General features: G+C 51.2%; 1 protein-coding gene across 1 annotated transcript in view; it reads left to right on the top strand.

Annotated features, from left to right (window-relative positions):
* The first annotated feature begins 7586 nt into the window (after window positions 1-7586).
* DNAH1 (dynein axonemal heavy chain 1) overlaps window positions 7587-27110 on the top strand; it is a 75887-nt gene continuing 56363 nt past the window's right edge. The window contains exons 1-8 of the mRNA XM_059389879.1: window positions 7587-7713; window positions 10694-11054; window positions 12085-12157; window positions 14246-14420; window positions 14843-14999; window positions 15150-15282; window positions 17800-17961; window positions 18539-18791. Of these exons, the coding sequence (XP_059245862.1) occupies window positions 10713-11054; window positions 12085-12157; window positions 14246-14420; window positions 14843-14999; window positions 15150-15282; window positions 17800-17961; window positions 18539-18791 (1295 nt within the window). The 5' untranslated portion in view covers window positions 7587-7713; window positions 10694-10712. The remainder of the gene's footprint in view (window positions 7714-10693; window positions 11055-12084; window positions 12158-14245; window positions 14421-14842; window positions 15000-15149; window positions 15283-17799; window positions 17962-18538; window positions 18792-27110) is intronic.

Genomic DNA, 27110 nt, shown 5'->3' on the forward strand with positions numbered 1-27110 from the left:
GATGCTTAGGGGCAGTGGGAGGGTGGACTTGGTGCACTGGTTGGCTGAAAGGGGGTGGGGAAGGAAGAGCCCACAGCCTCCAGGAGAGGGGCTTTGGGAGTAGGGCTGGGTTCTGAGACCCCCACGGGGGCGGGACTAGAGTGAGGCAAGTAAAGTATCTAGGATGCAAAATTGTAGGCATTGACTCCTGGCCTTATGTCCCCATCTGTGCCCTGTCCCTGGTCTTCTGAGATTTCTAACACAGTGGAAGCCAACCTTGGGGTCGGGACAAGGGGGCTAATTCTGGACAGGGTGTCCCCCTCTGTCTTTAATCCCTATCTTGGTGTCCTGCCTTCTCCGCTCCCTCCAGGGCTGGGGTAGGGCTGGGATTGACCCCTTAGTGTCTGACATGCTCTGAGCCGGTACCCCATGTCCATTCTGATGCCCAGGGACAGGTACCCCATCCGGCTTCTTCCTGCCTGCTCTCATGACGGGGGAGCTCCCTGCCACCCGGGCACCCAGTCCCTTGGCTCCGGGCATTGTAAGAAGTGCTTTCGTGGGGCGCCTGAGTGGCTCAGTCAGTGAAGTGTCATGCAGGTCTTGATCTCAGGGTTATGAGTTCAAGCCCTAAAGTTTGCCTCTACGCTGGGTGTGGAGCCTGCTTAAAAAAATGTTGGGTGTTATTTTTTTTAAGATTTATTTTTTTGTCAGAGAGAGAGTGTGTGAACACGAGCAATGGGAGCAGCAGGCAGAGGGAGAAGCAGGCTCCCTGCTGAGCAAGGGACCCCATGTGGAACTCAATCCCAGGACCCTAGGATCATGACCTGAGCCAAAGGCAGATCCTTAACTGACTGAGCCACCCAGGTGTCCCTAAAAAAAAAAAAAAAAAAAAAAAAAAGGTTTTATCCTGAGCTAATACCCTGAGCCTTGCAGTGTTTTCTAGCTATTCTAGCTAACAGTGGCCTCAGCTCTGTCTCTGACCCTTTCCCACACCTCTGGTAGGTCTGCTGATCCCCTCTCCCAAGACAGCTTAACCTCTCTGAGCTTTAGTATCTCAGCCTATAAAAGGGGAAACAATGTCAGTCACCACCTTCTAGAGCTGGTATGAAGAATAATGACAGGATGTGTGGGGCGCCTGGCATGGCCTTGGCCTCAGAAGTCCCCTGCCAGCCTCAGGCGGCAGGCTCTGCTGTGTCCCTCACACACCCAGCCCAGACACAGAGCTAGTCCCAGAGGAAGACGTTCACGGCAAAGAAGTAATATTTTCCTGAGATGGCTGGTGGTTCGGATGGGTTCTTTGCTCAGTATTCCCTCCAGCAGTAGGAGCCGCCTTGGCCCCTCCTTCTGGCTCCCTTCTTCTCAGGTCTCTCTTTCAGGGGGACTAGCCCTGGCTGAGAAGGAGGGGCGCAGCCCCACCTGGAGGGAGGTGTCTGCCAGTAGGTGTCTCTGGGGGCACATCACCTCCTTTCCATATAAGACTGTAATGGTCGTGCTCACCAACTCCCAGGGGCCTGAGACCTCTGTTTCTTGTCTGAGGGAAAAGAGCACCACTGAGGAGGAACCGACAGTGCAGAGGCCCAGAGCAGTGAGGAAAGGGGGATGCAGGGAGGCCAAGTCCTGGGTGCCAGGGGTAAGGTCAGGGGAGCAGAAGATGTGGGCTATTTGTGGGGCTGGGCAAGGAGCTGGCTTCGTGCAGAAGAGGACTTACTCCTTCTCCCGCTGCAGGAGGGAGGGCTTGCTGTTCCTATAGACTCACCTTGTTTTTACACACTGGGGCTCCAAGAGAAGGGACTTGCCCAAAGTCACATAGCAGGTGGGACCTGGGCCGGCACAGATGGCTCCCCCGCCCCCCTAGATCCTGGTGGCCAGGCTCCTTCCTCTGCGGTATGTCAGTGGAGGGACCACCTCACCTCCTGAGGCTCAGTTTTGTTTGATTTGGGGGCCCGCCTTGAGGTGCTGGGTCCCCCAGGTGGTCTTGGTAACTGTGGCCTGATCCAGGCCAAGGCCGAGCTTTACTCTCTGCCTCAGTTTCCCCAGTTGTACAGGAGAGTTAAACCAACTCAGGTTTGGCCTGTACTCTTTTCACCACCCCCACCTTGGTGCACCAGGGGAGACAGGTGGCCTGTAGCTCCATGCATGCATGGGAAAGTGAGGTGCAGAGAGGGGACAGGAGCACCTGGGGCCTGGGTCACCCCCAGGCTTGTCGACCCAGCTCTGAGGGTGTGGTCCGCGGCCAGGAGAGGTGGCTGCAGGGTGGGTGGCCAGAAAAGCCCAGGCTTTCTGATCTCCAGTGTTCTGTAACCTGCCCTTTGGCAGCCCCTGGTCTGTCTTGGGTTCACAGCTCCACCCCTGCTGAGGGTATCCCCCTCCCTGCTAATTATGACTGGTCACAAAAGCTGGACCGTGACCAGACAAAGGGACAGGGATGAAAGTGCTGGTTGTCATGGCAACCTGGAGGGTTGCTGGGACCCAGGGGAGGGGCTTGGCTATGTGCCTGGGCCCAGGCATCTGGATGACCTCTGAGCATAAGCCAGGATGGCCCAGGGGCTCTCAGGGGTTCCCCCTCCTGTTCCATACCCACCAGAACCGGGCACACAATGGGAAGCTCACCCCCTCCATGGCAGCACCTGCTCCCTGTGCCTCCCCTGGTGGCCCCATTATCCTGCACCTGCTGCCCTCCCCCACACCTGCTCCCCAGCCCTGGTGTTCTTCCCAAGGTGCTCCCTGCCCATCCCCAGGCCCAGCTGCCTGCTCTGAGGGCTAGCCAAGAGGGGCGGTGGGATCAAGAGGGGTCACAGGGAGGGCCCTGGGGAAGGACGGAGGGTCCAACTGCCAAGCCAGCTCTGCCTGCCCAGTGGTGGGTGTGCTCATCTCAAGGGCTCCTTAGGGGACCTCAGTCTCCTCACCTATAAAATGGGAGCAGTCATTTCTGCCCTCACGACCTCCACGAGTAAGTTTCTCTCTGCTTGGAAGGAGCTCTGAGGCCTGGATGTCGCCAGAGCAGGTCAGGTTAGACAGCGAGGTTGGGAAGAGCAGAGGGAAGGGGTTGTCTTCCGCAATACTCTCAGGCCCGCCCACCTCTGTTAGAACACTTGGAGACCTGAATGCCGTCCTGCATACTTAGGGATCACAGCTTGGAGGGGGAGATGACATTTTCCAGGGGACCCTCAGGGTCGAGGGGACCTAGGCAGGGAACCCATCTGAGCCAGGATTATTATGGAATTCACTTCCCACACACATACAATACACACAACAGGAAGAGTGCACACTCCCAGGGGATGGCCTGCGGGGTCTCTGGTGTTCCACTTCAGGTGGGGAAACTGAGATCCAAGGAACTGTATTGTCTGGTTCTCTGGCATCCCACCAGCAGGTGGTGGAATGGGGGGACGATGGGGCAGGAGAAGTAGGAGGCCGGCCAGCGCCCCCCTGCTCCCGGAAATGATTGGGGATCCCCATGGCAACTGGTTTTTGTCTTGTGGCCCACATTCTAGTGACTCCCTATATCCTATGTGACAGCCCCAGGTTCCGCTTGTACTTGGGCAAGGCCCTTCCCTTCTTGCCCCCTCAGTTTGCCCACCTGGAGGGTGGGAGTAGATTGCCAAGGAGGCGATCAGCTCCAGCTGCTGCCCTGGCTGGCTGAATGCCCCCCTTCCCCACCCTCCCCGAGTCGGCACAGGCCGGCCACTGATGGCAGCGCCCACCTCTCTGACAATGAGGAATTTCCTCTCTGCAACAAACCAGCCTTCCTGACCTGTCTGGAGTTTCTTACATACTCCGTCTCAGATGTGTGGCAGGGGCAAAGCTTTTGCCAGGAATGGAGGCATTTGGGGGCACAGCAACTATCCTGGTGTTCCTCAGGCCATTCTTCAGGAGGCCCCAGGGCAGACCTCGGCATGTTTTGTGTACCCCACTGTGCAGATGGAAAAACTGAGACCTAGTAAGGGAAGAGACTTGCCACTGAGTTGGCAGCAGAATCCTGACCTCCTGCCCTGTTCAAAGAACTTTCTAGGGGTAGGTCAGAATGGCAGGCTGGTTTCCAGACTCAGTGAACTCAGGTTCCCTGGAGGAGTGGGGTGGTGCGGGCACTTGGTGGGCTGTGGAGGCTAGATAATGAGGCTAGTCCCAGTCTGCGGAAAGATCATTCAGTCGGTGTTCACTGAGTTCCTTGGGGCCAAGGGGAAATCAGAAGCACTCGGAGCCTAATTATGACAGACAGCTGCCTGTGTAGCTCCTTGGTGTCCCATGGAAATTCTTGTGGAAGATCTCACTGTCTGGGGGCCAATCACTTGGACCCCCTCCTGGCTCCTGCTCCTAGAGAGCCAGGCCTCAGCATTCTAGACCTTATTCTGGAGCATGGTCTGGAATTGCAGGTCGGAGGGGGGTAGGCTGGGGAAAGGGTATGAAGACGGGGTGCTCTGAATCCTAGTCAACCCCTAAGAATTCAGGACTGATGGACTGGCAGGGCTGCGGGGAAAAGCAGCACCACAGCACCCCACTATCCCCGCTGTTCAAGCTCGCCCTCCAGTTGGGTGACCCAGCAGTGGACCAGCATCTGGTCACCTGCCAGGTGGTACTGGCCATGGTCCTCTGGGGCCCCTGAGGAGAGTATAAATGTGTTCTGTGGGCTGAGGCAATCAAGGAGGACTTCCTGAGGAAGTGTAGCCTGAGATGGGGTGGGAAGTTGTAGAAAAACTGAAAGAGGGAGGAGAATCCAGCTGGAGCTGGGAAGCTCCATGTGAGTTCAGGTGGGAATGGCTTTGGGCTGGGGGCCAGGATGAGGACTGAGCCTTCACGGGGTCTTCAAGCTTCCAGTCCCCCAGGAACTTCTACCCCTCCCTGAGATCTGGGCTTTTAAGGTCTTGTCTGCCAAGCTGACCTCATGGATCAAAGGAGAATTAATTTGTCTCCATTTTTATTCATCAAAGAAAATGCTGGTTGGAGCGGCTGAGACCTGCTGACCAATAGAAGAGAGGGGGAAGATCAGAGGAGGCCTAGGGAGAGGGTGGGCACCAGACCTCAACCAGTCCTCTGACAGCCCCCATGCCTGTGACTCAGTTTCTCTCAGGAGCAGCTCAGGGCCCCTGGCCTAGAAAATCAGAGGGAGATCCTGGGAGGCCCAAGAGGCTGCCTGGGGGCAGGTGGGGAGCGATAGCTTTAGTCATCCTGTCTGGATGCCTGTCGCCCTCTGTTCCGGCCGGCCGGCCACGTGAAGGGCTCATTCTATCTCCTATTCACATGGGGCTTTCATCTCTGCAGCCAGTGAAGCATCGCTCCCAGCCTCAGCTCAGGCAGCAGAAAGGCACAGGGGAGGGGTGGTCCGGGCCTGCCATGCCCTCAGAATTCTGCCCCGAAAGGCATGGGCCTGGGAGCCCTGCACGGCCTGCCCGCCCAAGCCCGAAGCTTCCAGCCCACCAGTGATAGGGTAGAGAACCTCTACTCACTCACAAGCTCTTGAAGGAACCCGGTCTTATCTATTTCAACAAGAGCAAGGCTGGCTTCCCTTCCAGCCTATACACGGCAGAGGACTGCCTTCCCACCGCAGGAGGGGCAGGGGCCCAGGGTGGGGTCGTGGCTCAGCCCCTTGTTCCTCCCTCAGGGAACAGGTAGGTGTGGCAGCCTTCAGGGCAGGGCAGGAAGAGCAAAGTCTGAACCTGTGTCCAACCAATGGAGAAGATGGGGGCATTAGAGGGTGGACATCTGAGACCCATGAGGGCAGGGACTGACCCCAATGTCCTGCCAGGGAGGAAGGCAGGCAGTCAAGCCCACCGCCCACACCTGTAGAGGGCAAAGTGGAGCTGGCAGGATTGCTGGGTGAAGAAACAACCCCTGGCCTGCACACCCCAGGGACATAACAGTGACCATCTCATGGTGGGGGTGAGGGGATCTGTGGGCTGGGCCTTTTGAGAGTGGACCTATCCTGCAGTGGCCTATCCATCTGTCTGGCAGCCATGGCCCCTGTGATGTCATCAACCCACTGCGTTGCTTGGCAACTTTCCAGGATTAGCGCTCTGCCCCTGTCATTCCTGACGTCCCACCATGGGCTGATGTTGCCCTGGCAACCCGGATGGGTACTGCAGCTTTTTGGACAGCTGTACCCAGTGTAGGGAGTGCCAGGAAAAAGCCGAGAAGCAGGTGCCTCTCTATAGGCTGAATAGGGTACACAGCCTATCCCCAGACCCACAAAGGAGCCAGGCTGGCCCAAAACAGGGCTTTGAGGGTCTTTGTCTCCTCAAAGAACTATGGCCACCTTTGCCCCCAATCTCCCTCTTACCCCTTCTTTCCTTCCGCAATGGTCACTGAGCACCTACCATGTGAATGCCAACAAGAAAAGCAAATAACACCACAGTTTGGGCTTCGGGAAAGTTGTACCAGCATTGGGTCTTGAAGGATGAATAGGAGTTGGCCAGAAGCAGGAGCTGGTGGAAAGAGGTGTTCTGGGTGGAGGAAGCAAAGCCTGTGCAAAGGCCAAGTTACTGTCTCCAGCCACAGCTTACACTCTGCCTCTGTGCTCCTCATGGCCGGGCCTCTCTGGATTGCCCATTCAACAAACACACTTGTAAAGCAGAATCCAGTTCAAATCTGAATGCTTAGTGCTCAGCTCCAACTGGGCACTAAGCCAGCATTGCTAAAACGTCAAGTAAAGTTGGACATTTGTCTAAGGAACCTCAGGTCCTACCACCTCCCCCAATACCAACCTGCCTTACCAAGCCTCAGTTTCCCCATCTACAAAATGAGGCCAACTCTGAGAAGGCTCCCTGGGTAAGGGTTCTCAGGTTGAGGTATCGTTTTTCAATTTTCTTTTGGTTTGTAACCCACCTCTTACCCTTACAGGAAAAAAAAAAAACAAAAAACGTTAAGACTAATACACCAGATATCTGTAAACTTCACATTTCTCAATTGTTAGTATTGGACCGCTTTTGTTTCATCTCCTCTCTATACTTTATTATAAATTTAGCTGAACCATTTGAAAGGAAGTCACAGCAGCGGACGTCCTGACATTTGTCCTGAAATTCTTCGGCCCACATGTTAAGACAAGGACAGTCTCCTATACAACCACAATACCATTTTTTCACATGGAAGAAAACTAGCAGAAATTCAATATTTAGGACAGACAGGAGGATCAAAGCCTGAACCCATGCCAGGTCTTTGGAGCAGATGGGCACCTGAGGCCAGAGATGGGGGAAAGGGGTGCAGGAGCACCCACTGGCCACCCTGAGGAGTTGAGGAGTTGTATCCAGGGGTGTGTGTGTGTGTGTGTGTGTGTGTGTGTGTGTGTAAGCTGAGCCGCCACAGAACAGAAGCGACCCTTTCCGCAGCGACCTAACCATCTGGCTCACAGCTGTGGCTTAGATACGAACTTCCTCAATTATTACCCCCCAATTATTTACATAACTTTAATTTTTATTTTATTTTTACTGGGATGCAATCAAAGTCCTCACACTGCGTACGGGCTGTTTTGTCTCTTACTCTAGGAGAGTGCGGGAGGGGAGATGGGTAACGGAGCCCGGGTTTGACCGCCTAGGGGGCGGTCCCTGTCCCCAACCCACCCTCCGGGTGAGGGAAGCGGCGAGCGCCGGGCGGGAGGAGCGTCGGGAGCTGGGGCCCGAGCCGACCCCCGGAGCGTTCGCGGGCGGAAGTACCGCCCGCCGCGATGATGGCCCCGCCCCCTAGCAACAGGCCCCGCGTCCCTCCCTAGAGACGGGCCGCCTGACCCCACTCCGCTCGTTGGAGCCGGTAAGTCGGTGGCGCCGAGGGTCCGCAGGGCGAGAAGGGGCAGGGGCACCTCGACTAGGCGCAGAGGGCGAGTGAACCGGGAGGAGGACGCCCTCCCGGCCCAAGATCCACGTTCCTACATACGAGTCTACGCACCCCGTTTCCCCAGCCTTGGCCCGTGGGAAAGGAGTGAGGCGCGCTTTTAAACAACCCTGCAGAAAAGTCCTGTACTTACTAGGCCGGTGTTTTGCCCCTCCCCACGCATGGCGAGGTTGTGGCCTCTCCCCCGTCCCGCTCCCCGCCCTGCGGAAGGCACCTGCAGGGAAGGAGCCCACCTCCACCAACCCCTCAGTCCCTTACCTAACGTCACCTGTGTCCGTTCTTAGTCCTCCCTATCCCCACCTGCAAATCCGCAGAGTACTGCGGCACCTGTCTGGGAGTGGTTATAGACATTAACTGATTTTCTTGCTTGACTCACTTCATTTATTCATGGAATCATTTAGCCAGCACTTTCTTGGCACCTACGGAGAGCCAGGTCCCTGTCCAGTCCTGCGGTAGGTCGTGAGGTTTCAGAGATCAACGTTACTTGAAAATTCCTGCATTTGCAGCTCTCATGATCACCTGGCAGGGCAGACAGGTGTGCACATAGAATACAGGGAGATGTTCACTGGAGGGAGGAGCCTATGACAGCTGGGGAAGCACAGAGGGGCTCACCTTAGGTAAGTACTCTAAAAAGGTGGGGAGAACTCCAAGCCTTTGTGGTTATTACTGTCCATAATATTGTTTGCCAGCTAACTCCACCAAGGAAAGGGACTTCAAAAATCCTTTAAGCCACACATCCCCCTTTTTATATGACACCTTACCTAGAACCTGGTGTGTGAAACAGATGCAGGGTCTTCATTGAATCAGGGGGTGGATGGCTCTGAAGCCCTTCTGCTTAGGCTCCCCTCCGCATAAGCACTCACTTTGCAGAACCTCAGGGCTCCTCTGTGCACAGTTTGAGAACCACGGTTGTGGCGCTTAGGGACATGGACCTTTGGGTCAGCCAGAAGTGAAGACCTCCATTTCCATTCTGGTTCTGCCATTTCCTGGCTGTGTGTCCTTTGCAAGGTCCTTGTCCTCTCTGGACCTTAGTTTCCTTGTTTATGGATTAGAGATGACAGTAATATTTGTTGTGAGGATCCAAAGCCCTTGTTTATTTGTGTCCAGCCAGCCAGTGCCCGGCGGGTGGTTGGGTCACATGGGGTTGAATGACAGTGAATCCACCCCCAAAGCTTCTGCTAGCCAAGCTATTAGGACTCCCAGGTGATCTGACTGGGGAGAAAGAATACCTTGGGTTTAAATTCCAACTGCCCCTCTTGCTGGCTGTCTGAACTTGCGCAGGTCCCTTAACCTCTCTGAGCGTCATTCTCCCCAGCTCTGGGAAATGAGGGTAGTCTTCAGTTCTCACCTCAGAGGTTTGAATGAGATGTTGCAGGAACCACATCTAAGCCTCTAATAGCACTCCCTGTCGCAGACACTGTGCCTGCTGGGGTCACCCCCACCATCTTACTGGTCAGTTTCCCCACACAAACAGGGGAGAGTGCCCAGAGTGACCTGCAGAGGCTTGCTGGCAACGGTGTCCTCACACTCTCGCCAGCCCTGCTCATTCCCGCACAGACACCACCATCACCTGTGGGGCTGACAGGAGATAGAGGTGTGTCTGTCTGTCTCTCTGTCAGCAGGTCCCATGCACACCAGCAGCGTACAGGTGCTCAGAGCTGGGGTGGAATGGGAAGGGAGCCTTGGATCTTTGTAAAGGGCCGAGGGATGGAGGGGAAGCAGGATTCTGGGTTTGCAACTCCCTCTCATGCCTTCCTTCTTGGGATGTGCCTGAATGGGGTCCCCACTGCCAATCCGCTCAGAGGGAGAGGGCTCATAGGAGCAAGAGCTGCTACCCCCCACACTCCCCATCACAGACTCCCTTTGCCTCCAGCAACATTATGCTTTCCTGGACATTTCTCCATCTGTTATCTTGGCGGAGCCCGATGACACACCAGCTCGGCAGCCAAATATATTGAAACACATTTGAAAGCTGGGGAAACCAGAGAGTGGGAAGCCCTCCTGTGGCGTGGGGTCCCCAGCCTCTCCAAGAGCTGCTCTGTTCAGTGATTTCGTTCAAAAATGAGCAGACCTCTGTGTGTTAGCAGCCACGATGGGGCTGAGCCTCAGCAGATCCTCTGTCCTTTAAGGTACTCTGGGAAGGGCTGGTGACTGTCAGCAGGATAGGCCAGCCTCAACAATGTTTTTGGCGCTGGCCCTGGGAGGTGGCTGGCCACCAGGGAGTGGATTCAGGGAGCTGAGTTCTGGTAGGCCACGCCTGACTGGCTAGAAGCTGGGCTGCCTTTGGGCTCAGAGTTTGGGGCTTCCTGCCAGAGTCCCATCTGCCTTTTATGGGCCCTACTGTGGCCTTGCCAGCTCCCCCCCCTCCCCTCTTCTTAGAAATGGATTCAGCAGCTGCCCTCAGCTTTAGCACTGCTGGGTAGCTTTGATCCAGACAGTCCTGGCTGCCCAACCTGCCTTTCCGACCCCTCCAGGCAGGATTCCCCTGCAGTGATCCAACAGGAAGCCTAGGCCGGCCAGGCGCGCCTGGTGGCTAAAATGGAGATGACAGAGCATTACACGCCCAGCCAACAAGGCAGCCTGTACCACAAGTTTGCTTTGTGCCAGTGTGCGGGTTTGGGGTGGGGGGAGTGGGGAGAGGGCGTTGCTTGGGTCAGCGTAGGCGTTTGTTAAGACATTTCTCACATGCAGCACCCAGGGAAGGCCCTGCTGTCTCCCAGGAGGACCCGCCTGGCACTGTGTGTCTGTCCAGATTAGGAGACCCCTGCCTCTGTCCCCAAGCCTGCGTGGAGGGCTGTGGCTTGTTGCAAGATGCAGACAAGGCATCCCTGTGTCCTGGTGCCCCTGGGGGCTGAGCAGAAGCTGGCAAGATCCCAGTAATGCCAGTATCTTCTCCTAGGAGCGCCCTGAGAAGCAGCATGGAGCAGCCTCACAGAGAAGGCCAGAGCCCAGGAAGGACCCCTCGGGGCCCAGAGTGCGATGGGACTCCCATGGACCAAGAGTGTGGTCTGAAGAGGACCCATGCAGACCTAGAGTATAACCTGGGGAGGATTCTTCTGGGACCAGATTTTGGGTCAGAGAAGCCTCTTCCAAGTGCTGACCCCGATCCCCTGCCTTCGCCCCTGTCCCCACCCATGCTCTCAGACTTGGGGCAGCCCCGGAAGTTGCCCCTGACAGGTACGGATAAGAAGTACCCCCTGATGAAGCAGCGTGGGTTCTACTCGGACATCCTCAGCCCTGGAAGCTTAGATCAAATTGGGGTGAGTGTGGAGCTGTCCCCTACCCAGTCAAAGCTCTCCTATGGGTTCCAGCCACCCCCCTCCCTTCTTTCCTTCCTCCGCCCCTCCCTCCCTCTGTTCCTTCTCTCCATCAGTCCATTTCTTCACTTGTCCGTCTGGCCATCTAGCCATCTGTCTGTCTAGTAAATTGTCCTTCCATCCGCCCATCCACCTGACCATCCATCCGTCTGTTCCTCCATCTACTTGTCCTCTCATTCAACAGTTCATTACCAAGTATCTCCTGTGCGACAGGCCCTGGGCTGAGCACTGGTGACAGTGAAGATGAGACATCTATGTCCGTACTGTCATGGGGCAATGGCTTTGGTGGAGGGGTCCTCCCCCAGCTCTGGTTGGGGAGGGGTTCCTTGGGCAAGGTGGCATACCATGTGTTTACTGGGTGGCTGGCAGGGGGCTTGAGGACACTGACAGAGGCCATGGCCTGTGTAGAGGAGGAGGAAAGAAGGTGAGGGGACAGATTATGGCTTTGGGGGAGGGAGACATTGGAGAGGGGATAACTAGGGGAAGGTTCAAAGAGCCCCAGAGTCCTGGACAGCCTTAGGAAAGTTCAAAGAGTTCAAAGTTCAAAGTTTCAAAGAGCCCCAGAGTCCTGGACAGCCTTAGGAAAGTTCTAGCCAGGACGGGTCAAGAGAGCGCAAGAAACCACCAATCCTCACTATGCTGGGGGTGCCAGACTTGCCCTTGGTGGAGGAGACATGCACAGAGACACCTGCTGGCATTGTGGTCCCTCCATCTTGTGGCTCAGCCCCTGGACACAGCAGGGGTGATCTCAGAGGAAGGAGGGAGCTGGAGCTGTGCAGGACCAGAAGCAGGTGGGGTCAGGGGTGTCCTAGGTGGCTGCAGCTTATTGTCCACTGTGGCCTCTGAAAGGGGAATCGTGGAAACTCACTGGTTCTGCCCCATCCCCGCGACCCTGGGGGTTTCCCGGTGGGTTTGGGGGAGACATCTCCCCAGGATGTTTACACCCCCTCAGAGCTCTGGGATTTGGTTTTAGGAAGTGTGCCGTGGTCCCTGCGTGAGCCAAGACCTCCTGCAACAGGCCGACCTTGACCAGTTTACTCCAAACGGTCAGTGCCCAGAGGGGCAGGGTGGATGGGTGGGTGCATTTAGAAGTAGGACCTCTGGTCTTAGAGAGATTATTTCTGCTTGGCTTGGGATCTCAGTTTCCTCAGCTGTAAAATGGGGGTAACAAGACATAAGGTGCTTTGTGAGGACCAAGCTAATGGTTAGTGCTCAGTGAAGCACAGCTTTCTGTTCCTCTTAGCAGAGCTGTGATGAGGGCTCCACGGTGACTGGGCTGCTCAGGGCCAGAGCATCCGTTCTCTGCCTGGCTGAAGACACTATGGTGTTTACTTGTGTAAATTCTGTTTTCTCCCTCCCCTGGAACATGAGCTTGGAGGAGGCCATGGCTGTGTCTGAGTGGTCCTCGCAGGGACCCCAGCACCTAGAGCAGGACCTAGCACAGGAGATCTCTGCTGAAGGGGCAAAGGGTGACTCTCCTTCCTCTGAGGCTATGCACTGAGTCTTGTAAGGTCTGGGACAGGACTGTGGGGTGTCTCCACAGGAGAGGCAGCAAGCTGGTTGGGGCCCTGAGTGGTAGAGAGGAACTGGCTGGGGACCCTCCCACCTGGCTGGCAGACGGGATACCCTCTTCAATCAGGCCCAGAGGGCCCAGCTCTGGGAGTGGCTTGACTCTTTTGCTGGCATCTCCCAGATTAGTCCTCTCGGTGCCCCTGAGCCTTGTGGGATCTGGGAAGCCCCAGAAGTGGCCCAGGAAACAGCACGTGTACGCACATTTGTGCAGTGAGCTGAGGATCCGGGCTATTGTGCTCTATAGTCTCCCAGACAACTGGGGCTCAGAAATGCTTACAGAGCACAGATCTAAAGGCTGTGTGTAGCTCCCACCATCCATGGGAGGGTGGAATGGGGTTGCTCGGCGGCTCTGCACCCCCACCTTCCTGAGGAAAAGCAGTCCCCCAGAAGGCCACAGGATGGTGGCTTCCATAGAAGTCCACTCTGTGTCTGGAAGGCCAAGGGGAGGACTTGAGAAGCCTGTCTGGGACTCATGGGCACAGCTGAAGGCCAGGCTTGGTTGTCTTCACCCTGCTTCCTCCTTGGCCCCTGGGATTCAGGGCTGGGCCCAGAAGCCCATGATCCTGGGAGGGGAATGGTGTCGTGGACCCACAGGCTCAAAAACATGATTAGCCATGCCTTTTTGGTACTGTGAGGTTCCTTGAGCACCTGACAACTTGGGAGGAGAGCAGACTTCAGCTGAGGACCAATGGCCTCTGCTGAGCCTCTCGAGTCTTCTATGGAGCCCCAGCGGCTAATCCCAAGGTGGGCTGTCCTGAAGTGTGACTACCTCTTGTCTCTGGAGAGGTGGTGAGGCCCAAGGCAGGGGTCACCAGGGCCTCCCAGGAGATTGGATGGGGGCCATCACTGAGCTTCTGTGAGCCTCCCCAGCTCCTGGGAAAGGTGACTCATCTCCCAGAGCATATTCCCATACCCCCTTTCCCCACTTCTTGGGACTTTTCCTTTACTCTTAACATCCCCCGGGAATCCCTAAGTTTCAGGCAGACTGGAATGGTCACCCTACCGATGGGTCTCTCCCCACCAGCTGCCCTGGTTGTCTAAGTATGGGTGGCCATTTTGTGCTCTGAATGTCCTACAGGGCCAGCATGATGGCGCTACCCGCTCATACCGTATCCAGAATGCCTTGACTTTGGAAATGCTCCTGGGGGTTGAATAGCATTGACTATTGCTATGCCTGGGGCCTCTGGAGTAGGGGTGTCAGGGAGCTACCACTTTGCCTTCCTGTCCAGTTATAATCCCCATTGGTCATTGGATTCAGCATCCGGCTTGCACAAAGGCCACCAGTGTGGGGATGAGGGGTGTGGGGAAGAGATGACTGAACATGCTGGCTCTGGACATGGAGAGCAGGAGGCCTTTCCAGAGGCCCTTGTCCTCCAGGTTTGCACTCTCTTGGGCGCTTGGTGCCAAATCTCCCTTCTCCTCACCACTGCTAGCCACAGACAAGCTCTGAGCTTCCCTGGCCCCAAAGCATGCATGCCTGCCTGGTCCTTAGTACTTCGCCTTGGGGAGTATTGGGCCCTGGCCCGAACCCCTGCCATTCCCGTCTGTGCCTCTGCCTGCAGTCAGAACCTTTGAGATTCCTGAGGGCTTTGACGATTACCTGGAGGAGCAGCATATTGGGTCCACCACCCAGATGCTCACTCAGACTGACTTCCCGCCGCAGGCCTATGAGCCCAAGGTGCAGGTGCCTTTCCTGGTGCTGCCAGGCCAGTGTCCCCGCAAGATTGAGATCGAGAGGTATGGCTGAGTTGGCAGCGGGCAGGCTGGTCCTCTGGGAGGGGGCATCCACCCAACTCAAGGGGGCGAGGGACAGCAGGCAACTAGGTGACCATCCTCATAGCAGAGGTTATGAAAACGGGTCTCTGTGCAAACCTTCTTGCCCTTTGGGTTCTTAATAGGAACACACTGCCTTCCTTGCTGTGGAAATGGGGAGGGTGGCCTTTGAGTCAAAACAGTGGAATTGCCAGGCAGGACAGAGGGCAAGTGGGGCCCAGGACACCAGCCCCACTCCCGACACCACTTCCTGATGAGTTCCAGCGGGGGTGGGGGGCCTGCAGGTGTCCCTGGGCCACACTCCTATCCTCCCCTCCCACCCTGTGGGTCCTTGCTGGCACCTGTGAAGCCACCTCACATGAGATCCCCTCGTCCCCTTCGGCCAGGAGGAAGCGGCTGTACCTGAGTCTGGACATCAACCAGTTACTGGCTGATGAGGGCATCGACTCCAACATGCTCATGCCCAGGCATCCAGATCCCCAAAACCCCCAGACCATCGAGCAGGGCCATGACCCGCTCTTCCCCGTCTATCTCCCGCTGAAGGTGAGCCTAGTTTCCACAGAGGGCTGGTGGTCAGGGGTGGAGGCCCAGAGGAGCCCAGCCTTCACCCTCCCCCATCCTCTGGTACACCCCGTCCATTTGGCCCCGCTAGGGGTGAGCTCTCTGTCCCCACCCTCTGCCCGTTTCTTCCAGGTGTTTGACAATGAAGAGTTTGATTGCCGCACTCCCAGCGAGTGGATCAACATGGGCTTGGAGCCGGGGTCTCAGGTCAGGAAACCTGTCCCTGGAAAAGCCCTCCTGCCCACTGATGACATCCTGGGGCACGGTGAGCAGGGCCAGTGGGGCTGGGAGGGAAGGCTCCCAGTCTGCAGCATCCCTGACGGGCAGCAGTCCGGCCATGGACTCCTGGGCTGCCCTGGGGGCTGGGGGCCATGGGAGGTGAGAGCCCACCCACTTTGAGGCCTCCCAGCTGGGATGCAGACTAAGGGGCAGGCCATACAGAGGCATGAAATAGAAGGACCAAGGATGACATCGTGGGAGGGCTGGGGAAGGGACAGCTGGATGGTGTCTAGTATTTTTTTTTTTAAATCTTTGATTTACTGGTGATAAAAAAAAATACGCAGTCTTGTTGGAAACGTTCAAATGTGCATAAGGGGCACACGTGAAGACTTTCCATCCTGCCACCCAGAAATCACCATAGCTCCAGCTGTCCCTGTGGCCTCTCTGCTCTCACCACAGGGTGGACAGCACACTCCCTCATGCTCACCCGTCTGCTTGCAAACACTCATTCACAAGCCCCCAGCGTCGTCCTCACACGCCAGCCCCCCACGCTCACATACCCGTTTTCACGGCACACACTCATACTTCTGCCACTACCACCCCCCCACACATGTGTCCATGCAGATCTCTGCCTTGTCTGCGTCTGCGGCTGTGTTTGCTGCTGGAGGGAACAAGCGGCGGGGGGTGGGGTGGGGTGGTGGTCCTTGGCTGCCACCTGACTTGCGTGGCTGGTCTCCGTGTGGGCATCCCAGGAAGATCCAGGTTAGGAGGTGGGATGTTGGCGGTAGCTGTCCCCCTCTGCAGGGCTGAGGGCCATCTCTGCTCCCTGCACCCGTGGGCAGACACACTGCTTTGGGGTGGGGAGCAGGGCTCTGGTGGGCTGCCTCCAGGACTGAGAGCCATGCTGGCTGGTTTTATGACTGCTCAGCCTCCAGGGGTCCCCCCACCAGCAAGTCCATTGAGCAAGCTGTAAATTTATGTTTCGATTTAAAAACATGTTAATGCTAGAATCAATTTCTCTGAACTAGACAAGAAACCCAGGAATGTTCCCTTTACTTTGGACTTAATTACAAAAATAATTTAACTCAATTGTTCCCAGATCTCCAATTTCTGGTGATAAAACCAGAAGGTGTGGGGCTGCATTAACCTTAAATGCACTGAGTACCAGCCTCCTCGAAGTGTTTCTGCCCGCCCCTCCTACACACAGGCCACACCCCTTCGCCCAAGCTCAGCCAAAGGCAGCCCCGCCGGTGGGAGGAGGGGCTGGCAGGAAGCGATTCTGCTAGAGACCTCTTGTGTTCTGCCTGGGGTTTCTTGTGACATCTTTTTCTCTAAGCTGAGCCAAGACAGGTCAGCCTCTTCAAAAAAGAAGTATATAGGAAGGGGAGCGATGGGAAAAGCAAAACAAGCAAAGCCAGCGAGTTTACCACAGCAAGCTCCTTTACCCATCTTTCCAGCTTCAACTAGAATTCCAGCCGTTTTTTGTCAACCCAGTGTGTAGGACCCATGAGTTTATTTTAAGGCACTTCTGCTAGGCACCGTGCCACGTGCGTCTTCCTTCCACAAAAGTATACGGAGCACCTACTATATTCCAGTTTCCGTTCTAGGTACAGAGACACAGCTGTGACCAACACAGATAAGATCACACCTGCCCTTGGGGAGCTGCCTCTAATGTGTGGAGGCCAACCAGCACCAGGATAGGATGCATACATGGTGTGGCTTTAGACTCTGTGAGGGACACAAACAGGGTATCAGGTCAGAGAGTTCCCAGGGCAAAGGTGCTCTTGTAGACAGAGATGGTTTCTCCAAGGAGAAGCCATTTGAGCAAGGAACAAGCCAGCAATAAGGTGACCTGAGCCAAGACTATTCCAGGCAGAGATGATAGCCAGTACAAGGGCCCCGAGGCAGGAGTAAGCTCCAAAGTCACAGGAACAGCCTGACCTGCAGTATGGCTGGAGAGAAATGTGTAGGGCTGGTAGTGGCAGGAGATGAGCTGAAGAATAGGGCAAAGGCTTTCAGCCGAGGAAGTGGGCAGGAAGCCCATCCTGACCAACAGACCGTGAAGCCCACTTGGGGCCACTGCTGGGCGGTCATCATCTACTTTGCCCTGACCTATCCTGATATGAGGGGCCTAGGGGCTCAACTACCATGTGCAGCCCACAGAAAGGGGTTCACTCTGGCTTTGGTCACCTTGAAGGGGTCCAGTTCAGACTCGAGGAGTTTTACAACTACATCCTCAACAGGTCTCTCTGTGCCTGGGGCTCTCTTGCCTCGCGTCCCAGCCCCACTGGCCTGTCTCTATCGGCCATGAAGGGGTCATACAGAGCACAAGGACAGAGAAGCCTGGTCCTTCTGGCTCCTCCTCACCAGGGGTCCCCCAGAGGCCAGCTCAGCTGGGGGAAGCAGGGGCCTTGCTTTGCTGGAGCTAGAGGCGGTCCATCCTACAGGGAGGGAGGCCAGACTAGTAGCCACTGAGACTCATTCCCAGCACCTGCTGCCCACACTCAGAGGCCCCTGCCGACCCTGTGGCAGAGAGCACTGGCAGATTCGCCTCCTGTTTCAGAGGACCCCAAGAGTCCGAAGCTCAAGTATGAATGGTGCAGTGTCGGCGTCCTGGATTATGACAAGGAGAAGAAGCTGTACCTGGTGCACAAGACAGACCAGAACGGCTTGGTGCGAGATGAGAGCGGGAAGCCCATCCTGAACGGAGGGGTCACCGCTGAAGGTGACCACCCCTTGCAGACCCCCCATATAGGCCCGTGACTGAGGCCAACCCCCACCCCCCAACAGAGCCCCATCAGGCTGAATTCTCCCTTGCTCTGTGTGTCCTGCGGCTGTCTGTCCCCTGACCTGTGAAAACCCCAGGACACATCACACAGAGACCCCAGGAAGGGCAGATTGCCATTATCTGATGGGCCCACTCTGAGCCGCTGACAGGACCACTCCCAACACACTGCCAAAAAGGTGTCTGAGGCCCATCGATCAGTGATGTTTGTGCCACCCCCCGCTCCCGCACCGTGTGGCAGTGATGGATGGGGACATGGGCAGCCACCCCAGGGGACGCTTCGTCTGTGCACAGCTCTTTGCAGATGACAGAGCACTTTCACATCCAACCATGGCAAACTGTGAGGCAGGCCGGCCCACGGAGTGTGCCCATTCTACAGATGTGACAGTGTGTCAGAAAGGGGAGACCACTTGCTCAGGGCCACCACGCCTCAATCACAGAGCCAGGCTGGAGCCTAGTGTTGCAACCCAGAGAGTCTGATTGTGTTCTGTGTCCCCTTCTCCTCCCCTGGCCCCAGGAAGGCCCCCCCTCCTCACATGCCAGTACTGGGTGCCCCGGATCCAGCTGCTCTTCTGCGCCGAGGACCCACACGTGTTCACACAGCGCGTGGTCCAGGCCAATGCCCTGCGCAAGAACACAGAGGCTCTGCTGCTGTACAATCTGTACGTGGACTGCATGCCCTCCGAGGGCCACCAGCTCATCAGTGAGCAGAGCCTGAGCAAGATCAAGCAGTGGGCCATGAGCACACCCCGGATGCGCAAAGGGCCCTCGTGAGTCCCCACCAGACCCTTCCCCACCCCTACCCCCATCCTCGAACATCACTTCCTCCCGGAGCTCATCTGTGGGCCATCTCTCCCACTGCGCTGCGGACTTTTGGGCTCTAACTAGTGTCTTGTTCATCTCCAGATCTCTCATTATCAATACTGACTCATGAATTCTTATTTTATTTGAAGGGTTATAATCTGTTGCTACTATTTTTTTTTAAAGATTTTATTTATTTATTTATAGACAGAGATCACAAGTAGGCAGACAGGCAGACAGGGGGTGGGGAGCAGGCTCCCTGCTGAGCATAGAGCCCGATGTGGGGCTTGATCCCAGGGCCCTGAGATTATGACCTGAACTGAAGGCAGAGGCTTTAACCCACTGAGCCACCCAGGCACCCCCTGTTGCTACTATTTTATATATATATATATATATTTTTTTTTAAGATTTTTATTTATTTATTTGACAGAGAGAGATCACAAGCAGGCAGAGAGGCAGGCAGAGAGAGAGGAGGAAGCAGGCTCCCCACTGAGCAGAGAGCCCGATGTGGGCCTCGATCCCAGGACCCTGAGATCATGACCTGAGCCGAAGGCAGCGGCTTAACCCACTGAGCCACCCAGGCGCCCATCTACTATTTTATATTTTGATGCCCAAATAGCCCCAGATTGGGCCAGAGGGAACCTCTTCAAGCTCATTTCTGTGTCCTTCTGATATGTTCCTATTGGTCTTCGAGCATGTCTATACTTTTGGGCACAGCAAGAAGTTTGGGGCTCATCTTGTCCTTCTCCAGACCCCAGCCTTGAAATCAGCTATTTCTCCAAGGAGCCCTGGTTCTTTTCAGTGGGGAATGATATGTACAAGCCAAGATCTGGGTACTAGATATTCTCCCATTGTTACTGGAAAATCATTGCTTTGAGGTTCTTAAACCAGACAAATCTGGGGCATATATATATTATGACATTATATTACATTGCTATTATGTATAACCTCCACACACACCCATATCTATTTCTGTCTATTGATTTATCTGTTAAAAACCATGGGTTCTATAGCGATACCTTAAAACTGCCCCTAATTCTCATTCTCACCTGTTATTTCTCTCCACAGAAGAAAATCAGCTCCCATTCGTTGTTCCTAGTATATTTGTTCAGTCCCAGAATGCACAGAAAGTAGTTTCAAATTGCTAATTCATACTCTTTAGAAGAAAAACCTTACTAAGCAGAACTTGATACACATGTAGTGTTCTTTTTCTCTTCACCCTGGGGGGCATTCAGAAGTTAATTTGCTTTAGTTCTTCCCATGCCTTCAATGGGATTATATTCATTTGATGAAATACAGGGTGGTCCATTTGTTTTATGTATTTAGTGGATGTTTTCTTTATATCTGTTTCTCTCACTGACATACAGTATTCATTAAGATATCCTCAGATCGGTCCCTCTCCATCCCCATTCATTCTATCCTCTCTACATCTCCCACTTTCCACCCTGTCATGAGCTTCTGCTATGTCCATTCTGTATTTCTTTCTGCACAAATGAGCAGACGCATATGTCTTCTTAGACCACCTTCCTTCCTACTCGGAGAGCGGCTCGCTATGGGTATCTTTTTGCACGTTACCTTTCTCACTTCTAGTACGTCCTGGAAATCAATCCTTGAGAACTCATTGAGATTTCCTTCCTTCTTTTTCACAGCTGCACAGCAGTCCAGTGTGTGAATGTACCTTTGCTTACTGTAGCTTATTCAACTGTTCTCTATCATATAGGCATTTAGGTCATTTCCAGGATGTTGCAATCAGACAGTGCTACAGCGAATAACCTTGTGCCTTCTATGTCCGTAGTGATGGAGGGGTAGCTTTCAGGTAGCCGAGAAGCAGGATTGCTAAGGCAAAAGATAGGCACATCTAGAGCTTGGTTAGCTATCCCCAAATTTCCTTCCGTGGGGGTTGTGCCATTTGCAGCAGCGTGTGAATGCCCGTTCCCCCACAGCCTTGCCGAGGGTGTGTTGTCATGCTATGTGATCTTTTGCCAGTCTGGAAGATAAGTAAGGGAGCAAGGTAAGTAAGACTGAACTGTTATAAGTGAGGCTGAACATTTTTTCCATCTTTTCATACAATTAAGGGTAAGTTTAATATATTTTTGAAACTCGCCTATTCATGTCTTTTGCCCATCCCACCGCCCCCCTACCCAGCCAGGCTCTTGAGCTTTTTTATCTCCCTCTGATTTTAAGTGTTCTTTATATATTAGGGATACTGGTCCTTCATCTGTGATGCATGTTGTAACTTTTTTCTCCTGGTTTGTCAGTTGTCGTTTGACTTTGCTTATGGTAATGTTTGCAATATAACTTTAAAAATATTTATCTAGATAATGTTATTAATCATTTCTCCCATTACCTCTGAGTTTTGAGTCATAGTTTGAGGGCCCTTCTCCATACTGAGGGTTTCTTCCTGTACTTGTATGGTTTCATATCCTTGCTCCGTCTTGATGTATAGTGTGTGGTATGGATCCAAAATTTACTATTTTAACTGTTTTTAAGCGCACGGCTTAGGGAAGTTAAATGCACTTCACACTGTTGTGCAACCATCCCTACTGTCCATCCACAGAACTTTGTGAAACTCTGTACTCATTAAACAATAATTCCCCACTCCCATTTCCCCCCAGCCTGGGGCAACCACCATTCTACTCTGTGTCTCTGTGAGTTTGACTCCTTGAAGTATGAGGGCAATCATACAGGCTTTTCCTTTAGTGTCTGGCTTATTTCACTGAGTATAATGTCTTTTAGGTTCGTGCCTGTTGTAACAGGAGTGGGAGTTTACTTCCTCTTTTTCCTTGTACTAGCCCATTGTGTGCACATACCGCATCTTGTTTATCTGCTCATCTGGGGATGGACACTTGGGCTGCGGCCATATTTTGGCTACTGTGAACATGGGTGTACAAATCTCTCTTTGTGTCCCCGCTTTCTATTCTTTCAGGCACACACCTGGAAGTAGAGTTGTTAGGTCATATGGTAATTTTATTTGTTGTTGTTTAGTTTTTATTTCATAATCATAAACTTAACTTTGCAATCCATCTAGACTTGGAGAGGGGTACGGAAAATATGGGACCCAAAGAACTACAGTGAAAGCACAGATTGTAGGCCATTATGAACAGATGGGAGAAGGAACCGTCTGGTAGTTAAGATAAAACACACATTACAGTTATTAGAGTTTGTCCACAGTCAGTAACGGTGAACGGGGAACTGCTCTTGCCATTCCTGGACCCAAAGCACCCAATGGTTTCCATGGTACTCTGCCCTCTTTCACCTGGCCAAAGACCACATGCTTGCCCCCCAAACACAGCCTTGTCATGCAGATGAAACACTAGGAACATTTGTGTTGGGTCCTGCATTTGCCATGGACAAGATGCCAGGACCCATGTGCTTCAGGCTGAAATTCCCATCATCAGATTTCTCCCTCTGGCTGGACCTGCCGCCAGTGTCATTATGGCATGGGAAGCCATCGCCTTGGCACATGAACCCTAGAATAATTCTGTGACAGTGGGAAACTTTATAACCAAATTCTTTCACTCTATGCTCAGAGCAGAAAAGTTTTTGGCTCTCTTTAGAACTTTGCAAATGGCTTGAAAGATACATGGCCCAAAGGCTCATGTTGATGGCAAATGTCTAAGAACATCATGGTAGGGTAGCACAGGACAGCTCCGGTGGCGTCAGTGGCATCTGCGAAGCCCTGTTTGGAATTTTGGAGATGCCATCATCCAGCTGCCTTAGGTGGCGCCCTAATGCCTATTCCCACCGGTGGGGCTCCGGGGTTCTAACTTCTTCACATCCTCGCCAACATTTCTTTTCATTGTTTCCTTTACCATAGTCATCCTAATGGACATGCCGTGGTATTTCATTGTGGTTTGTATTTGCACTTCACTAATGCTTAGTGATGTTGACATCTTTTCCTGTGCTTATTGGCTATTAGTAGGTCCTTCTTTGGAGAAATGTCTATTAAAATTCTTTGCCCATATTTGAATCCAGCTGTTCGGTCTTTGTTGTTGAGTTTTATGAGTTCTCTATATATTCAGGATATCAATCCCTCATCATCTATGTGGTACTTTCTCCCATTTCCTGGTTTGCCTTTTTATTCTGTTGATAGTGTCCTTTATATTACTAGGACACCAGGCTTTTCACATTGATGAATTCTAATTTTTTTCCTTTGTTGCCTGTGCCTTCAGTGTCATAGTTAGGAGATCATTTCCAAATCTATTATCATGAAGCTTTTCCCCATCTTTTCTAAGAGTTTTATAGTTTTAACTCTTACATGAGGTCTTTGGTCCATTTTGAGTTAATTTTTTGTAAATGGGATTAGCTAAGGGTCCAGTTTTATTCTTCCGCATATTCTTCTGCAGTTTTCCTAGCACAGTATGTTGAAAAGACTGTTCTTTCCCCCATTGAATGGTCTTGGCATCCTTGTTGAAAATCGTTTGACCCATATATATTTGAGAGTTTATTTCTGGACTCTTTGTTCCCTTCCTTTGGTCTATATATCTTTCTGCCAGTACCACATTGTTTTGATTACTGCAGCTTTACATTAAGCTCTGGAATCAGAAAGTGTGAGACCTCCCACTTTGTTCTTTTTCAAGATTGTTTTGGTGATTTGGGTCTCTTGAGATTCCAATGACTTCTAGGATGGATTTTTCTATTTTCGCAAAAAGTGTTGTTGGGATTTTCTCATTGCTAGAATTTTGATAGGAATTTGCATGCTTATTTCCCCATGAGCATTGTGTCAAGTCCTCTAGTTCTATCTTAAAAACACTTTGTATTTTGGGGGTGCCTGAGTGGCTCAGTTGATTGGACATCTGACTCTTGATTTTGGCTCAGGCTCACTTGGAATTCTCTCTCTCTCCCTCTGCCCCTCCCAAAGCTTGCAGTATCTCTCTCTTAAAAAAAAACAACAAAACAAAACAAAACAAAACAAAACAAAAGCCCTTTGTATTTTTAATGGAACTGCATTATATTTTTATTTTTATTTATTTATTTTTAAAGATTTTATTTATTTATTTGACACACACAGAGAGATCACAAGTAGGGAGAGAGGCAGGCAAAGAGAGAGAAGGAAGCAGGCTCCCTGCTGAGCGGAGAGCCCAATGTAGGGCTTGATCCCAGGACCCTGAGACTATGACCTGAGGCGAAGGCAGAGGCTTTAACCCACTGAGCCACCCAGGTGCCCCTGCATTACATTTTTAAATTAATTTAGGTACAGCTGATATCTTTAGGATCTTGAACTGTCCTATCCAAGAACAAAGAATGTTCATTCATTTGTTCAAGACTACTTTTGTGTCTTTAGAATGCTTTATCTTTTTCTCACATAGGTTTTGCATATTAAGTATTTTGTCTTCTTTGTTACTATTATAAATGGGATTTTCTCTATTACTGTTACTGATTTGTGTATGCTAATTTTATATCCCATTACAAACAATCCTTACTGAATTGTTTGAATGTGTTTTATCATTGATTCTCCAGAGCTTTCTAAGTATACAGTCCCTGTAAATAGAGATAGTTTTGCTTATTCTTTTCCAATTCTTATTCCTTTAATCACTTTCTCTTGCCTAATTGCATTTTCTAATACCTCCAGTACAATATTGAACAGTAGTAGAGATGGTGGATCCTCACCTTGTTCGTAATATTAGTGGAAGTACCTCTAGTAAGTTTCCCCCTTAAGAAAATGCTAGCTTTAGGACTTTATTTAATAACATATCCATTGAAACTTCTGTTTTCTCAAGTGTTTATTTGTCACAGGCTTTTAAACTACTTATGAAGATAATCATGATTTGTCTCCTTAGATCTGTTTTTATTTTATTAAAAAAATATTTTTTTAAGATTTTATTTGTTTATTTGACAGAGAGAGAGATCACAAGCAGGCAGAGAGGCAGGCAGAGAGAGAGGGGGAAGCAGGCTCCCTGCCAAGCAGAGAGCCTGATGTGGGGCTCGATCCCAAGACCCTGAAGCTTATTAACCCACTGAGCCACCCAGGCGCCCCTCCTTAGATCTATTAACATGGTGTGTTATATTAATTGATTTTCTAGTATTGAAACAACCTTGGATTCCTTTAATAAATCCTACCTGGCCATGGTGTATCATTTTTTTTTAACGTGGTATTGGGTTCTGTTGGTTAGTATGCTGCCTAGAACTTTTGCATCGATATAAATAATGCTTATAAAATTACAGATTTTTTTTGTACTGTCATTATCAAGTTTGAAGCAAATTATGCTTGCTTCATAAGAAGAATATTGGTATTTTCCTTAATTTTTTCAGTACTCTGGAACAATTTATATTGTATTGAGGTTATCTGGTTATTCCCTTCTGAAAGCATGTGGACATGGTGCTTTTAGGGGGGATAGTTCCTTTATAACTTCATTTCTACAGGAATTGGTCCAGTTAAGCTTTGTATTTCCAATTTGGGGGGTCAATTTTTATATATTTTGTTATATATATATAATATATATTTATATTTTATAATTTTATATTTATATTATATATATTTTATATATTTTTATATATTTTGTCATATATATTTTGTTAAAAAATGATCCATGTTTTCTAGGTTTTACAATATATTTGCCTAGTCTTTTGATAGGTGGTCTCATGATTTAAAATGTTTTTTTAACTTTTTAAAAAATTTTATTTATTTGACAGAGAGAGAGAGAGAGATCACAAGTAGGCAGAGAGGCAGACAGAGAGAGAGAGGGGAGGAAGCAGGCTCCCTGTGGAGCAGAGAGCCCCACGCGGGGCTTGATCCCAGGACTCTGGGATCATGACCTGAGCCGAAGGCAGAGGCTTTAACCCACTGAGCCACCCAGGCACCCCTAAAATTTTTTTTCTGTTTCGATGTTGATGTCTCATCTTATTTTGTAGAGTCATACTCTCTTCCTTTTTTTTTTGCTTAATTAAGTTACTTAGTAATTTGCTTGCTGTGTTTTTTAAAAGTTGGATTTATTAATTTGACTGTTTTCTGCATCTACCTCATTCATTTCTACTTTTTCTTTTTAAGATTTTATTTATTTATTTGAGAGAGAGAGAGTAAGATGGAAGAAGACCGAGGGACAAGCAGACTCCCTGCTGAGTGTGGAGCATGACCCAGGCTCGATCCCAGGACCCTGAGATCATGACCTGAGCTGAAGTGACACTGACATGCTTAACTGACTGAGCCACCCAGTCCACTTTTTATTATTACCCTTCTTGTGCCTTCTTTTGGCTTATATTTGTTATATTTATAGGAATTTATATTTTATTTATAGGAATTTATATTATAAGATTTAATTCATTTATTTACATTATTTTTTCAAAAGATTTTTAAAAATTTATTTATTTGACAGAGAGAGATCCCAAGTAGGAAGAGAGGCAGGCAGAGAGAGAGGGGGAAGCAAGCTCCCTGCTGAGCAGAGAGCCCGATGCGGGACTCGATCCCAGGACCCTAAGATCATGACCTGAGGTTAAGGCAGAGGCTTTAACCCACTGAGCCACCCAGGTGCCCCCACTTATTTACATTCTTATTAATAAATATGTTTAAGGCTAATGAACTTTCTTCTGGTAACCTATTTAAAAATAGTCCACAGGTTCTGATATGTAGTATTTCACTTTTTTTTATTCCAAAAATCTGATTTGTATTTCTCATTTCTTTAAAGAATAGTTTAATGTCAGGTTTTACAGTTTTGCATATGAGAAGGACTTGTTAAAATTTGTTGTTAATAATTCCTATTTTTATCACATTGAGATCAGAGAATGTTATTTATAACATTTCTATTCTATAGAACTTGCTGATGTTTTCTCTGTGACCTAATATATAATCAGTTTTTTGCTGAATGTTCTGTTTTGCACGTGAGAAGAGGTATATCCCCATAGTTAGGGTATAAGAGTTTTATATATACATGTATTCCAGAAAACTATCTTTTTATGTTATTTACTTCTAAGATATCTTTACTTATTTTTGTCCACAGAGAAGAGTGTGTTATATTATCATTATTAATTGCAGCTTTTAGCATTAAAATGTGTTCTTGATCAGGTCAAAGTCTTTTTTTTTTTTTAAGATTTTATTTATTTATTTGACAGACAGAGATCACAAGTAGGCAGAGAGGCAGGCAGAGAGTGAGAGAGAGGAGGAAGCAGGCTCCCTGCAGAGCAGAGAGCCCGACGTGGGGCTCGATCCCAGGACCCTGGGATCATGACCTGAGCCGAAGGCAGAGGCTTTAACCCACTGAGCCACCCAGGCGCCCCAGGTCAAAGTCTTTTTGACCAGAATTTTACTTTGTTTGATGCCAGAATTGTAACCTGACTTTTGTTGTTTCCATTTT

The sequence above is a fragment of the Mustela nigripes genome, chromosome 2, assembly GCF_022355385.1.
Source record: "Mustela nigripes isolate SB6536 chromosome 2, MUSNIG.SB6536, whole genome shotgun sequence".
In the NCBI taxonomy this organism is placed as follows: domain Eukaryota; kingdom Metazoa; phylum Chordata; class Mammalia; order Carnivora; family Mustelidae; genus Mustela; species Mustela nigripes.